The sequence below is a fragment of the Manihot esculenta genome, chromosome 11 (assembly GCF_001659605.2).
Source record: "Manihot esculenta cultivar AM560-2 chromosome 11, M.esculenta_v8, whole genome shotgun sequence".
NCBI lineage: Eukaryota > Viridiplantae > Streptophyta > Magnoliopsida > Malpighiales > Euphorbiaceae > Manihot > Manihot esculenta.
Window position 1 is genome coordinate 21214598 of NC_035171.2, and position 15664 is coordinate 21230261.

The 15664-nt window shown below is 34.8% G+C and overlaps 1 protein-coding gene across 2 annotated transcripts; it reads right to left on the reverse strand.

The window, feature by feature from the left end:
- Positions 1–7822: 7822 nt before the first annotated feature.
- Positions 7823–12419, reverse strand: LOC110626733 (F-box/LRR-repeat protein 10). 2 transcript variants are annotated; one of them, XM_021772791.2, is made up of 4 exons: positions 12139–12419; positions 11836–12041; positions 11636–11729; positions 7823–9415 (listed from the first exon to the last, which is right to left on the reverse strand). In XM_021772791.2, exons 1-4 carry the CDS (start codon positions 12319–12321, stop codon positions 7973–7975), a joined length of 1926 nt encoding a protein of 641 aa, XP_021628483.2. In that variant the 5' UTR covers positions 12322–12419; the 3' UTR covers positions 7823–7972. The 2 variants fall into 2 exon arrangements, with proteins under 2 accessions (XP_021628483.2, XP_043817918.1); XM_043961983.1 differs by lacking the exon at positions 11636–11729 and having other exon boundaries at positions 11836–12063; positions 12139–12274.
- Between the last annotated feature and the right edge of the window lie 3245 nt (positions 12420–15664).

A 15664-nucleotide genomic window follows, 5' to 3' on the forward strand; every position in this document is an offset into this window, starting at 1 on the left:
CCTTCCAGAGGATTCCGGCATTAGAAATTCCACCGGACTACAGGACTTCCGACGCCGGACTCTAGCCGGGTATTACATTCTCTCCCCCTTAAGAACAGTCGTCCCCGAATGTTCCTTAAACACGAAGCACATAAACACATAGGAAAGGGAAAAACTAACCTCAAAACAGATATGGGTATTGCTGGAGCAAAGACTCCCGTGTCTCCCAGGTGCACTCTTCTAGGTTATGATGGTTCCACAGGACTTTTACCATCGGAATTTCCTTGTTTCTCAACTTTCTGATATGGGTGTCAATGATCCTCACTGGCTGCTCAACATATGTGAGATCTCCTAGGATCTCCACATCAGGCTCACTGAGAACCTGGCCCGAATCTGACACAAATTTCCATAGCATAGAAACATGAAAAACCGGATGGATTCTTTCCATAGATGCAGGTAAATTCAGCTTGTACGACACATTCCCGATCCTCTGTAGAATCTCAAAGGGACCAATGTATCGTGGAGCTAGCTTACCCTTTCTCCCAAAGCGAACTACGCCCTTCATTGGAGACACCTTCAGCAAAACCATATCCCCCTCCTGGAACTCTATCTGCTTCCTACGGACATCTGCATAGCTTTTCTGTCTACTGACAGCTGTTCTGATCCTCTCTTTGATGATAGGCACTAATTTGCTGGTAATCTCGACTAACTCTGGCCCTGCAAGAGCCTTTTCTCCGACCTCTTCCCAGCAAACAGGTGTTCTGCACTTCCTCCCATACAGAGCTTCATACGGAGCCATTCCTATGCTAGCATGATGGCTGTTATTGTAGGCAAACTCCACCAGAGGTAGATGCTGCCTCCAAGAACCGCCAAAGTCTAACACACACATTCGGAGCATATCTTCTATTGTCTGGATGGTCCTCTCTGACTGACCGTCTGTCTGTGGATGGAAAGCCGTGCTAAAATCCAACCTCGTGCCCATAGCAGCTTGCATACTCCACCAAAACCTGGAGGTGAACTGAGGTCCTCTATCTGATACGATTGACACAGGAACTCCATGCAGCCTTACTATCTCTTCTATATACACCTGCGCTAGCTTGTCCACAGAATAGTTACTCCTGACTGGAATGAAGTGAGCAGATTTAGTCAGTCTATCCACAATCACCCATATGGAGTCTAGCCTGTTGGACATCGCCGGTAACCCCACTACAAAATCCATCTTTACATTCTCCCACTTCCATTCTAGAATCGGCAGTGGGTTAAGCATTCCAGCCGACTTCTGGTGCTCTAGCTTCACCCTTTGACATGTTTCGCAGGCTGACACATATTGTGCCACTTCTCTCTTCATCGCTGGCCACCAATACACTCTTCTCAGATCTTGATACATCTTGGTGGCTCCAGGGTGAATGCTATACCTTGCATTATGAGCTTCCCTCATAATGTCCTCCTTTAAACTGCTGTCATCTGGTACACATAACCTCTTCCCGTGACGAAGAATCCCCTCACTGTCAAATCTGAACTCCGCACTGTTGCCTGACTGAACAGTCCTGGCAATTTTCACTAACTCAGGGTCCTCGTGCTGTTTCAAAGCCACTTGCTCTAGAAACACGGGAGTAACTCTCATATGTGCAATCAAAGCACCGGTACCAGATAACTCTAACTATAGCCCTTCTTCCATGAGCTTGTAGAAATCCTTCACCACCGGCCTCCTCTCTGCTATAATGTGGGATAAACTGCCGAGTGACTTCCGGCTTAAGGCATCAGCTACAACATTAGCCTTACCCGGGTGATACTGGATCTTGCAATCATAATCACTGAGCAATTCTACCCACCGTCTCTGCCTCAAGTTTAACTCTCTCTGGCTCAAGATGTGCTGCAGGCTCTTATGATCTGTGTAGATCTCACACTTTACCCCATAGAGGTAATGCCGCCACATCTTGAGTGCAAAGATAACTGCTGCCATCTCCAGATCGTGTGTAGGATAGTTCAGCTCGTGCTTCTTCAGCTGTCTAGAAGCATAAGTTATCACTCTGTCATTTTGCATCAACACACAACCCAATCCCACTCGGGAAGCATCACAGAACACTGTGAAGTCTTCATCACTGATCGGCAGAGCTAACACCGGTGCTGAAGTCAACCGTCTCTTCAGCTCTTCAAAACTCTCTTCACACTCTTCTGACCATATGAACTTCTGGTTCTTTCTGGCCAGTCTGGTCATCGGAGCAGCAATCTTCGAGAAGTCCTGAACGAACCTCCGATAGTACCCTGCCAAACCCAGAAAACTCTTGATCTCTGTTACTGTCATGGGTGTAGGCCAGTTGGCTACTGCCTCTACCTTCTTGGGGTCCACTGCTATACCTTCATCTGATACTAAATGCCCCAAGAAAGAAATGCTCCTCAGCCAGAACTCGCACTTAGAGAACTTGGTATACAAGCCATGCTCCCTCAAAGTCTGCAAGATTATCCTCAGATGCTGGGCATGCTCCTCTGCATCCCTGGAGTACACTAAGATATCATCTATAAAGACAATCACAAAGTGATCCAAGTACTCTCTGAAAACTCTGTTCATGAGATCCATGAATGCTGCAGGGGCGTTTTATAGTTGGCTGGCCAGACCAACTACGGCGGCTGAATGAGAACCCGAATGCCATGCACGTTCGGCGGCCGAAAGTCACCTTTGGAGGCCGAACCTTGGCTTTTCTGCCTTGGTGCTTTTCTTGCAAAACCTTACTTCTTTAATACTTTAAAATATGAAAACACTTTCAAAACATAGGAAAACCTAATCCGTACCCTTCTAGAGGATTCCGGCATCAGAAATTTCACCGGACTACAGGACTTCCGACGCTGGACTCTAGCAGGGTATTACATTAATACTATTCATTACATTAATGAACTATACATTACATTTCAATATTTATCATGTCCACCACTAGCTATTACATAACCATAACTTTACTCTTCTTGACCTCCCGACCTATCCTGTACCTGCAAACCTGGGAGATTAAGGGAGTGGGGTGAGCTACTAGAGCCCAGTGAGTAGAATAATAAAGCATTTAAAACATATGCTATAATGGAATGCATCACATCACAGACAAATCACATTAAGGATGGACTTGTCACCAGTAGTCCTCTACATAGTCCAACTGTGCCAAGGGCGTAGAATGGGCCTCACTGGTCTTTCTCTTACATAACATAACATTCCAACTGTGCCAGGGGCGTAGAATGGGCCTCACTGGTCTTTCTCTTACATAGTGCCAGGGGCGTAGAATGGGCCTCACTGGTCTTCCATACCGTATCATCATCATATCATATCATACGAGGACTAAAGGATCATCCAACATCCATCCATATCAACATCAAATAATGCAATGCAACATATTCGTGAATTCTAATGCAAACAACCTAGAATATCACATGGCATTCGTGATGCATGAGTCGTGCTAAAACTTTCATTAATTTAAAACATAAAGGTTTATTCTACTCACCTCTGGTAGACTCTAGAGCAGCTAGCTCACTGCTGGGGTCCTCGGTTCCTCGGGTCCGAACCTACACAGGCGGACTCAAATAAGAGACTAAACATACATGAACATGACTCTAAAATACTCTCCAAAAACCCCCTAAAACATCCTAAAACAATCACATAAATCATGCAAAGTAAGGCTGAACAGGGCACTTTCGGCTGCAAATTCGGCGGCCGAAAGTCCCTCCAGAGCCGAAACTCAGCCACTTTCAGCGGCAGGTTCGGCGGCCGAAAGTGGGTTCCAGAGCCGAAACTCATGCATGTTCGACGGCACCTTCGGCGGCCGAAACTCCCTTCCAGAGCCGAAAGTTCACTTTCGGGGGCAGGGTTTGGCAGCCAAAAGTTGGCCTCCACAGGCAGGTTCGGCGGCCGAAAGTCCCTTCGGCTGCCGAACCTGAGTTCTCCCAAAGGGGTAGAAACTCAGCTCCAACATGCACAAATGCCTCCCAAACTTCCAAACATGCATCCAACCCTCTCAAATCATGCATACACACATACATCAACACATAGGGGCCTCAAACTAACCTAAACCCCAACAACAACACAAAACAAGTAACTCAGCAACCTACATTGCCCAAAACTCACATAAAAACCTAACAATGTTCAACTAACCTAAACATGCATTTCTACCCCATGAATCCTCTTAAAACTTGTTTAAAACATAGAATGAGCTCAAGATCGACTCTTACCTCTTGAAAATCGAGAGAGAGTGTGACCTAACTTGGAGATTTGGGGAGGATGGGTTCCTGAGGTCTCCAAGCTTCACAACTTCGATCTAAGCTCGAAATCTTCAAAAACCAAGATAAAACTTGTTAAAACATGAAAGATCGAAGGAAAAACATAAAAAACGACCATGGGAGAGCATGGACTCACTGTTGGCCGAAAATGGGGAGAAAGCTCGCCCATTTCGGCCATGGAGCCCTTTTATAGGGGCTGCCAGACTACCTTTCGGTAGCCTAAAGTGCCTCCAAAACTCATGCAAGTTCGGCGGCCGAACCTTTGCCTCTTTCGGAAGCCTAACTTGCTCCCCTAAACCATCCAATGTTCGGCGGCCGAACCTGGAAATGTCTCCATAGTCTATTTCATTCAAAACTCAATTCCTTTCTTACTTAAAACCATAAAACACATTAAAACATTTTATAAAAACATAATTTTACCCTTCTAGAGGTTTCCGACATCCGAGATTCCACCGGACGGTAGGAATTCCGATACCGGAGTCTAGCCGGGTATTACATAGATAATGAGTAGTGTGATCTTACCTTTGTAATGTCTAATGAACAAGGTATGATCAACATTACTCTGTCTATATTTAAAGAAAGTTATGGCTTTGTTAAATCGCTCAAACCACGCTCTAAGAGACTAATTTAAACAATACAAATCTTTCTTCAATCTACAAACTTTCCCTTGTGTGTTCTTATCATCAAATCCTGGAGGAATCTTCATGTATACCTCATCCTCTAAATCTCTATAAAGGAAAGCATTTTTAATATTAAACTATTGTAAGTCCCAACAAGATTGGCTGCACAAGATAATTAATAATATCCTGATAGTGTTCATCTTAGCAACCAGAGCAAATGTCTCTTGATAATCTACTTTATAAGTCTGGTTAAAACCTTTAGCCATCAATCTAGCTTTGTACCTTTCAATTAAAATGTTAGCCTTGTCTTTTATTGTGAATACCCATTTATAGCTGACAAGTTCCTTCCCTGATGGAAGAATAACAAGCTCCTAAGTCTCATTCATTTTCAAAGCTTTCATTTCTTCAACCATTGCTCCTTTCCATTTTGAATCATTAAGAGTTTCTCTCCAATCCTGTGTAATGGACACAGAGAAAATAGACAAAACAAAAGCTCTATAGGAAGAAGACAATAAATTATAAGAAACAAAGTTAGATAATGGATGATTGGTACAAGATCCTACTCCTTTTCTATGAGCAATGGATATGTCTAAATCATTAGAGACTAGAAATAACTCACTGGGAGAATTTGAAGATGATTCTTGGCATGGTATAGACTACTCGATGGCTTTACCTATCCTTTCTTTTCTTGAATACGTCTTCAAATCTGATCTATCTAGTCGCTTAACATCAACATCCTCCCTTTGAACTTGGCTCTCTTTCTCCCCATGACTATCAACATCCTCCCCTTGAAATTAACTCTTCTCCCCATGACTATCAAGAAGTATGGAATCAAGGATCTTCTCTTCCTTTTTCTCATTCTCCCTCTAAAGAGGTGATGGAGGTGCAGGAAAATATGGCTCAAATTTCCTGAAAGTAACATCCATACTCACAAATACTTCATAGAAGGAGGGTGATAACACTTATATCCTTTTTGTGTGGGAGACCATCCAATAAATACACATTTAAGAGCTCTAGGTTTCAATTTTTCAACGTTATTTGTATGAACAAAGCAGACATAATAAAAAACCTTTGGGGGAGCAGTATAGGAAATTTTACTTTCCAGAACCTCTATGTTTGACTCTTATAGTCAAGTGCTTTCAGTGGCATCCGAGTAATAAGATAGGCTGCTGAAAGAATCGCATCTCTCCAGTATGGTTTTGGCAGATTTATAGTGAATATAAGGGATCTAACAACTTCTAATAAGTGCCTATTTTTTCTTTCTACAACTCAATTATGTGCACTAGTTTGGTGCATTATCCCATTGGTCTCAAGATAATTCTAGAACCATTTCTCTATGTATTTTGTCCCATTGTCTTATATCAGAATCTTCACTTTAGCATCAAACTGTGTACATATCATCATGTGAAAAGACATGAAATAAGAAAACACTTCATTTTTTATTCTCAACGAATAGATCCAAATTAATATGGTACAACGGTCAATAAAAGTAACAAATCATTTATTACCATATAAAGAGGCATGTTGTGCGGGACCCATGCGTTAGAGTGAATGGTCATAAAAGGAACACTACTTTTATTCTTACTCAAATGATAAGAGTTCCTTGTGTGTTTGGCAAATTTTCAAGCACCACAACATAAGAATTGACCTTAGCTTGACTAAACAATTTGGGATATAATCATTCTAAAACAAAAAATGAAAGAATCTTTAACCTCTTGTGCCACTGGATTATTTCCTTAGTGACATCTTTATTTGTATTTAGAAGAGCTTGATCTAAATCAATATCTAAGTTTCCATCCAAAACATATAACTCATCTTGCAACCTATCAGTACCAATAATTTTCTCGGTTCGTAAGTCCTAAAAGTTATAATGAGTGCGAAAGAATTTCACTTTACAATTAAGAGAATAAATTAACAGGAAAATCGGTACATAAAGGACAGAGAAGAGACTGATATTTGAAGTATAATTAACAGAACATATGCCAGCTATGAGAGTATAAGAGTCAGCAACTATTCGAATATGATATTGTCTTGGTCAAGAAGTTTTGTCTCTTTGCTAAAATTAATTATTGTAAGTGGGAGAGCACCGGGAGTAATTATCTCTCCAAAAGATTCTAGTAGAGAGTAGAAATCCATTACAAGATAAAATCATGTAGATACACTCAAAATTTGATGAGAGGGTGATCGAAAAAGGAATCAACAACAAAAGGTGATCGACAGAGATGAAATGCGTCGACGCATGAACAATACTAAAAAATTTAAATCGGCGCGTGAACTCACGCACAACGGCAAAAAAAAGCAAGCATCTAGAATTGGATCGATCTGCGTTTGGACTACCTCCTAGAGTGGACATGTCACGAGAGAAATATTGTAGCTCCACCACTTGAGTTTTGCTCAAAAATGAAAAAAAAATGAAAAAAACAAAAAAATACCAATGCTAAAAGGAAAAACCGGCTCTGATACTATAAAAAACTCTTTCTTTCTTGTACACTGAAATGAAAAAATTACAAATATTCATATACGTTCTCTAACCCAAAAAAAAAAAAACTACACTAATTACTCAATCGCAATATCTTCCAGAAATTAGAATATCTTACAGAAATTAAACTAATCTAATCAAATAAAATCATGCTGAATATTCCTCCAATCATGCTACTTTTATAAACCACAAAAACATTTAACTAAGTTTAAAAAATATATAAATTATATAATTATTTTGACAAATTACAAAACCTGCAGTAATTCATCCTATCTTAATCATGTGAGATGATATAAATCAAAGATGATTATTAAAAAGAAAAGAAAAGAAAAGAAAAATAAGTAGTTTCCCATTTCTCAAAACTTGAAGTTGTGTGCTGGTTCCCAAAACATAGAGAGTCACCACAGCTTCTTTATGAAACAGTGTCTGTAAAACCTGCTGAACACCAAAAGCAACCAAACCGATTAGCTCAGATAATGAAGCAGAGTAGGAGGCAAGCTTAAGAAGTTTCATCTGCAGCTGAAGTCTAAATTATACAACAGTTGCAATTTCAGTACATCCACAACAAGCACGATTGTCATTAAAGATACACACAGATATATACATGGCAAATATAATCTTATGTTACAGACTAGTCCTACATTTCAGGATTAATTTCAGCATCAATCATCTCTTCATCATCATCCTCAAATTCTCCTTCCAGAAGCCACTGTTCAAGTTCATCTACATCATCATAGTCGTGCATGTGTAAACTCTCTGAGTTATCCCATTGGTCAATTCCCAGCTCCTCTCCATGGCTTGCCACATTCAAGAATGGTCTATTCCTAGCCAACGCATCAATAATATCCCTATTTACATTTGCTGTCACTCCCAACCATCTCAACCTTGGAAAGTAGGGTTTCTTCAACCAACGGAATGCTAGTTGTGTCATTCCACCACAGTTGTATATATCCAGCAAGCGCAAGCTACTCCCATGTCCACGGTCCTCATCAACCTGCATTGAGGCTAACGCCATTATTGAAGTATCACCTATAAGTGGACATTGTCGCATTCTAAGTACTGAAATTGGTACTCGACTTTTTGCAAGACAGAGAATTCCATTATCAGAGAGGTAAGGAAGATTTGATACATCCAATTCCTGCAATTCTAGTCTAGAAGAGCCTTCAAATAGAGCGTAGACACATTTATCTGTTAGTCTCTTGCAGCCTCTCACAGACAATGAAACTAATGAACTTATGATCCTACCTTTCAAGTATGACAATCCTGAATCACTTATATCAGATCCATCCAGAAGTAAACTCTTTAACTCAGGAAGAGTGCTGATAGCTCTGAGGGCTTCATCGCCAAGGCTTTTGCAATCTCTCAAGTCAAGAACTTTAAGGTGCGTGTTTGATACCAAACTTTTAATTGCATGGTTAGTTAAAAGGTTACACCATCTCAAGCTAACATGAGTCATACAAAGTGCTGTTGCAGACATATCATGGAAAACCAGATCAGTCAAATGGATCCCATGAGACACCCTAAGCCTGTATAAGCTGGAGCATGAATGCAATATTGTTTTGAACCCAGTATCTGTAACCTGACAAAAGCCACCAAGACATATACTTTCCATGTTTGCACACTTGTCTGCCATTAAGAGGATCCCAAGATCATTAACTCGTCTGAAATACGTTACTATGTACTCCTGGCTTCGAATTAATGAGAGGTGTTTCAGTTTTCCATACTGATTAATCTGTTGAAGGCCAGAATTGGTGAGATCAAATGTAATTCTTGGTTCAATGAGGGGTGTGTCTCGAAGATCCAAATGGGTTAAAGACACAAGACTTTTGGATATTGTGCCCACCATAGCATCAGTAATATAGTCAACCGAAAGGTTTAATTTCAGAATGCCAGGCAAAATGGATGCTCGAATGTGGTTCAGTGGTTGATGGGGTCCCACACTTGGACTGAGCAGTTCAGTTACCATTACTGATGAAACATAACCAATCTCGAGGGAAGTGAGTTTTTCTGAAGCCAAAGCCCATACTCGAGCAAAATTATGGCGTAGAAATAATGATACATCAAACATCAAAGTCAACACCTACCAAAACAAAAAAGGGTATTAGAGGGGAAGTATCAAATGATTCTAAAATGGTTATAAAATAATTAAATTGCAAACACTAAATTTGTATTAATTAGATTGTAGCTTTGATGTAACAATAAAGTTACTCTATTAGGGATTTAGGGGCCATGATTTTGTGCCATGAAAACAGCCTTTTTGCAAAGCAAGGGTGAGGTGAGGCAACATACATCAACCATCCCAAAACCCACAAGTGTGGGATGCTTCATGCATTGGAATCAACCATGTTGTAGGATTCAAAACATTGACAAAGTACCACAAAAAAATATCCCATAAATGTTAAAGGCATATGCTAATGATCACCAGTGAATGGAACGATATGCATGCAAGTATAGCCTATCATTTAATTATTACACCATATCACTGAAGGAATAATGATCAGGTCAGTTCTCTGATCATTTTCATTATCCAGGGACATTCACAGAGACATAAAATTTAGGAGTTATTTCCTAAATCCTCCACTATAAAGTTCTTTTTTCTTTTTCCTTTAGTTTCTAATTTGAAAGTAATATTCAAAAATAAAATAGCAATACTTTATTCAGCCAGTCAGCTGATTGGGCTAATTTTTTCATAAAATAATAGGTCTGAACTAATCTCGCCAAATAAAAGTTTTCCCTTATAAAAAGACATTGGCCAATAATTTAAGGGCCTTCTTTCCATTTTATTAATACTTTCAAAGTATTGCAGATATTCATAGGCATTAAAATCAAACATGCATATAACTGATGCAAACTTGACTCACATGTTTGTCACTTGGTAATTTGCAATAACTTAAGAAATACTAAAAAATATTGCGCAGAATTATCTACAAACGGATATTTCATTGCAACATTCTTACATCCTTTTATTTTACCATATATATAAAAAAAATCATTTGAGGTATCACACCATTTATGTTGCTTAGACTTGGTTACAAGGGTTGGGTGCATATCCATTCCACATCAACATGGATATCCTCAATTTGTTCATAATGTGGAGGATAATGCCCAACTACCATTGCTGCTTGCATTTAATCAATAATCAACCCCATTACTGTTTGCAGTTCCAACATAGTAACAGCATGAATAAGCAAAGCATATCAAAGTGCAAAACATCAACATTATTCTAGAGTCTAAACACTTATAATGTTACTATTAAAAAAATGCACTAACAACAAACATACAAATGTATGCCAAGCAAGTGATTCCTAGATTACCTCTGTCAATATATGGTCCATTGTTCCCTTGGTAAAAATCTTTAGGAATATATCAAGTTTTCTCATTTTGCTACAGCCCTTTGGGATATTTATACCTCCTTGTTTGGTACAACCTAAGAACAGTTTCAAAGGCCAAGTACAGTTCTGGCTGTATCAAGGCCTTTGATGGTACAACTCTATTGTATACTAGTACTCATAACAAATTATTGTACATCAACACATCTTATAGAAAAAGACACTTTTTTTTTTTGGGAGAAGGGGGGAGAATGGCGGTATAGGTAGAGAGGAACTAAACTGTAGGAAGACAAAAGTTTTCTGATTTTGCCATGCATGGATAGCTCCTCAATTAGAAATTAAGAAGGCAATTGGTATTGTTTCAAAGCCCGAGCAACTCTGGCTGTATTGAGTCCTTTAATGGTACAACTATACTGTAAGAAGGCACCGAATCTGAATCAAAGGTAATCTGAAGTCGTTCCAATGGAAGAATGTCATTGAAGAATCCTGAGTTTCCTTTTTCTTCTAGAAAGCTAATTTATTCACTAGCTGAATTGCAATAGATGGGCTCAAAATTAAGTGAACTCATATTAAAAGTGGGGAATTTAGGAGTCTATTTGACATTGCTATTGTAACTATTATTAGAATGCATTAATTTACAAGGCTTTAAATTATTTTGAAAGAATACACAATATGATTTGATTATAAAAACTCTAGAACAACTAAAGAACCATTTCAAAGTACTCTTACAGTAGCAGTTTCAATGCAAGGCCAAACATACACAAAGGCAGTTTCAACCATGACACCTAAAAGAAACTTATCAGTTCAATTCCCATAATTTGGTAGATGTAATTGAATGTAATGAGGTAAGCATATGAAAGTTTAGTTCACATCCTCATATACTTCTATTGAATTTTTGTTTCATCACATTCAATTCCGTCCTAGAAGCCATGTATTTCATCCTTACTAACTACTTCTGCAATTGCCCTTACTTCTAATTGTGTGCAACCATTGAGCAACTCCTCCAAATCAGATATATGAATAGCTCGCCCTCTCTTTTCAGCCACAGAACCCAAGTAGAGATATCTGAAGGAAAATCACGTACACAAAATCGCTAATAAAAAAGAACGTAATATACATCCCATACAGGATGCATACATCAAATTTTATTTCATTGGACACAAAAATTTACCTTAGATCAGCACACTTTCCTCCAATCTCAGAAAGCAATTTCCCACTAAAATCCGCGCAATTATGCAGGCAAAGCTCGTGCAACGAAGGTCGAACCAGAAGATCGATGGCTGAATCGTCGAGACGAGCACAATCAACCTTCAAACTGCTTAGATAAGGATTGGGAGGTAGTAGAGGGCTCAATAAATTAATTGATAGCGCAGTATCCTGCTTGATCAATCCATTAAGACTAATTAATTGGATAATTTTCAAATTGGAAACAAAATTTTCTCAGGATTATAACAAATACCAAATTTTAACTTACGAAAAGGTGGAAGTTGGGGATGAAAGTAAGGATATGAGAAGCGCAGGCCTTGAAGATCTTGCACGTGGAAGCGACTGAGCATATGGAAGCGACGTCGAGTTTCGTCATTATGGTGGCCAACAGAGCCGCCGGCAATTGATCGAAGCTCTCTTCTTCTTCTTCGGTTGCTTCGGGGTTCGCCATTATCTCTATGTGAAGGGATTTGCACGATTTACGCAACAGGCGGATGATGCTCGAGTTGCTAACTTGTTGGCTTTCTTTCGGTTGCAAACGAATGTGGGTCCACCCTCAAGGTAAAGGAAAAGTTACTTTGTGCAGGGAACAGTTTTTAAAATGAATGGAAAAGTTAAAAAAAAAAAACATATAGTTTCACTCGTTTTATATTAAAATAATATTTTTGGTGTGTTCCACTTAAAAAATAGTAATAATTTTTTTATATTTTAATATTAATATAATAAATAAAATATAATTATTAATTAAAAAATATAAAAATAATAAATACTTTCACTTATATTTATTTTAATGTATAATTTTATTTATATTAAATTAAAATTTTATTTATATTAAATTAATACTATGTAATATAATTTTTATATTAATATTTTTTAAGAGCATGTAAAGATTATTTTTATTTGTTAATAGTTTGATATTATATATATTATATTAATATAAATTGAATTACAAACGATAAATTAAAAAATTAATAAAAATACGAATATTTTTAATACTTTCCTCTATAATTAATTATCATAAAAAAATTTATTAATTCATATTTATTTGAAAGTGTTGATTAAAATATATTTATATTTTATAATATTATTATTTAATTTTTTATTAAAAAATATTAATCAATTTATTTAATTATAATTAAATAATATGATTATTTAAAATTAAAAAGATTAGATAATATTTATAGTTAAAATTATAAAAATTAAATAATATAAATATTTAAAGTGACTATTAATTTTCTTAGATAAAAAGATTTTTTAATTTAAATAATTTTAAAATAAAAAATATATAAATTTGCTAAAAGTTTAAGAATATGATAATAATTCTAAATTTTTTTGAATAAAGGTATATTTGGATTTAAATACTCATATTTTCAATTCCCCTACTAAAAAGAGCCCAAAATCACTCAGATAAATAATCTAATACGCAAAAATATTGGTAGCCCTAGAAAATACAACCTTAATTAACATGGAATCCTGAACCCACAAGAAACTCTAAATCAAGCAAAAGTCAAAATAGCCAATAGACTCCATCGCCAAACCATGGAGAGATCAATTGAGCACAATAGATAATTTCCTTTGAATAAAAGAGAGAGACAGTTAAGAACTAGAAATATAAAGAAGAACTTAGCTTAGTAATGGATGTAAAGGCCCAATCATCTAGAGCTTCTTGAGGGTCAACTACCAAAATTACGGTTTAACTTTAGAGCCCCAGAGGTAAACCACGCAAACTAAAACTCCTCTCGCCTATAAGACCACTGCTAATAGTACCTAAGCATGTGATAAGGCCAGAAGTATGAATTGTTGAAGTGTATAAAGACCTGCATGTAGAAGAGATCAAGACAAGACATTGCCCAAAATAAGATAAAGAGACCACTGCTATTTCCATGTGTGAAGCATGGCTAGACAAATTGAAGAAATTTCCATCTTAGGTTGCTGGTGGACTTGCTAACAAAACTAAGGTTATCTATAATTTGGTCTAGAGATAAATAGAAAAATTTAAAACTAAGATTATCTATAATATCGTCCAAATATAAATAGAAAAAATTCATTTTTCAGATAGAGAAAATAAAATATTATATATTTAAATAGAATAATTAACGACTACTATAACGATAAGGAAGAAAATGAAAGTTCTCTTCAACTAACTATAGTAGAAACTAATGAAATTCAATTTTTAAAAAAACTTTTTGTAAAGAGATAAATATGTAAAATCTATAAATTAAATATATATATATTTTAAGTAAGGATAGGTTTGCATTCATTTTTCATTTACTTTAAATTGTATAGTTCACTTTCCTTTTTGAGGTGGTACTTACATCTTAAAATAATCATTTTGCCCTAATTTAGTATAAAATTCTTTTAAGAAAAATAATTGAATTCTATTAATAGAATTCAATTTATTTTAAAGAATTTATTTATTTAAAATCAATTTAAATATAATAAAATTCAATTCAACTATTATATATTAGAAAAATTAATAATAAAATTTAAATTGATTTAATTTATTCATTATTTTTATTATTTTTAAATAAAAAATAAATATTTATTCTTATAAACAACAATCATTTCTATCACATTTATTGAAAAATCATAATTAATATTTTTGTAACATTTAAAGTCTGAATTTTACATAATTTTTTACTATTAAAAATATAAAAATTATTTTTTAAAATTAATAAAATAATATAATAAATTTTTTAATACTAATTATAAATGCGTTAAATATTAATAGTTATTATTAAATTAAAATAATTTTCATAAAAAGTAATTATTAATTAAAAATAAGAAATAAATTTAAAATTAAAGACTAAAAAAAGAAAATAAAAAAATTTCAATGGCTAATTAGGTAAATTTGATATGAATAACTTTAAATAAAATCATTTCTAATAAAATTTTAACAATTTTAATAAGATTTACTTTTAATTAAAAAAAAATTCTCACAAGAATTCAAAGAGAATTGAATTCTTATATTATTGATTTTGTTAAACATAAAAATTTAAAAAAAATAATTCATTTCTTTTAAATTTTTTCAAAATTTGGTATTCCAAATAAGAGCATTCAGATTTTATTTATGAAAAATAATTTTTTTAGAAAATATTTTTTGAAAAAAATACTATGAAAAATATTTTTTAATAAAATAATTTTTTTTTATTTTAAAATAAAATATATTAAAAAATTTATAAAAAGTCTTAGAGATATTTGAATTATTTATTGGATACATTCATAACTGATAAATATTCAAATAGTTAAACTAAATATTTGGTAAACTTTTATAAAACTAATGAATTGCTGATAAGTAGTTAGTATGAAACTTATAAACTATAATTTAGATTATGTCTAATTTTAAAATTATTTTGAATTAATTAGTAATTATTGTAATTTTATTTTTTATTTATGTCATATTATCTTTTAAAATTTATTAATTAAAATTTTTAAAATTTAAATTTATATTAATAAATTATTTAAAATTACAATACACGATATATAAATTAAAAATAGTATAAATGATAGTTTAATTAATTATAATATTTATTATTATATAATAAAATTTATATACGTGTATAAAAATATTATATTTTAAATTTTCTTTTTATTACTATATATGTTATATAATAAATTAATATTTTTATATTTATTTTATTAATATAATAAATTAATAAATACTCTCATTAATTATTTTACATGTCAATTAAATATAATTTATTAAATATCTAAAATATATAAATTAAAATCAGTTAGCAGCTATCATTTACATTCAGTTATTCGCTATTAACTCTTAGTTCAATAACTAAACT

Excerpts from the sequence above, each read along its gene's own strand:
- LOC110626733 (XM_021772791.2), bottom strand. The coding sequence starts at position 12,321 with ATGGCGAACCCCGAAGCAACCGAAGAAGAAGAAGAGAGCTTCGATCAA. Across the intron at positions 12,042-12,138 it reads TCCCCAACTTCCACCTTTTC|GATACTGCGCTATCAATTAA; the intron begins GTAAGTTAAAAT and ends TTGATCAAGCAG. Across the intron at positions 11,730-11,835 it reads GGAAAGTGTGCTGATCTAAG|ATATCTCTACTTGGGTTCTG; the intron begins GTAAATTTTTGT and ends ATTTTCCTTCAG.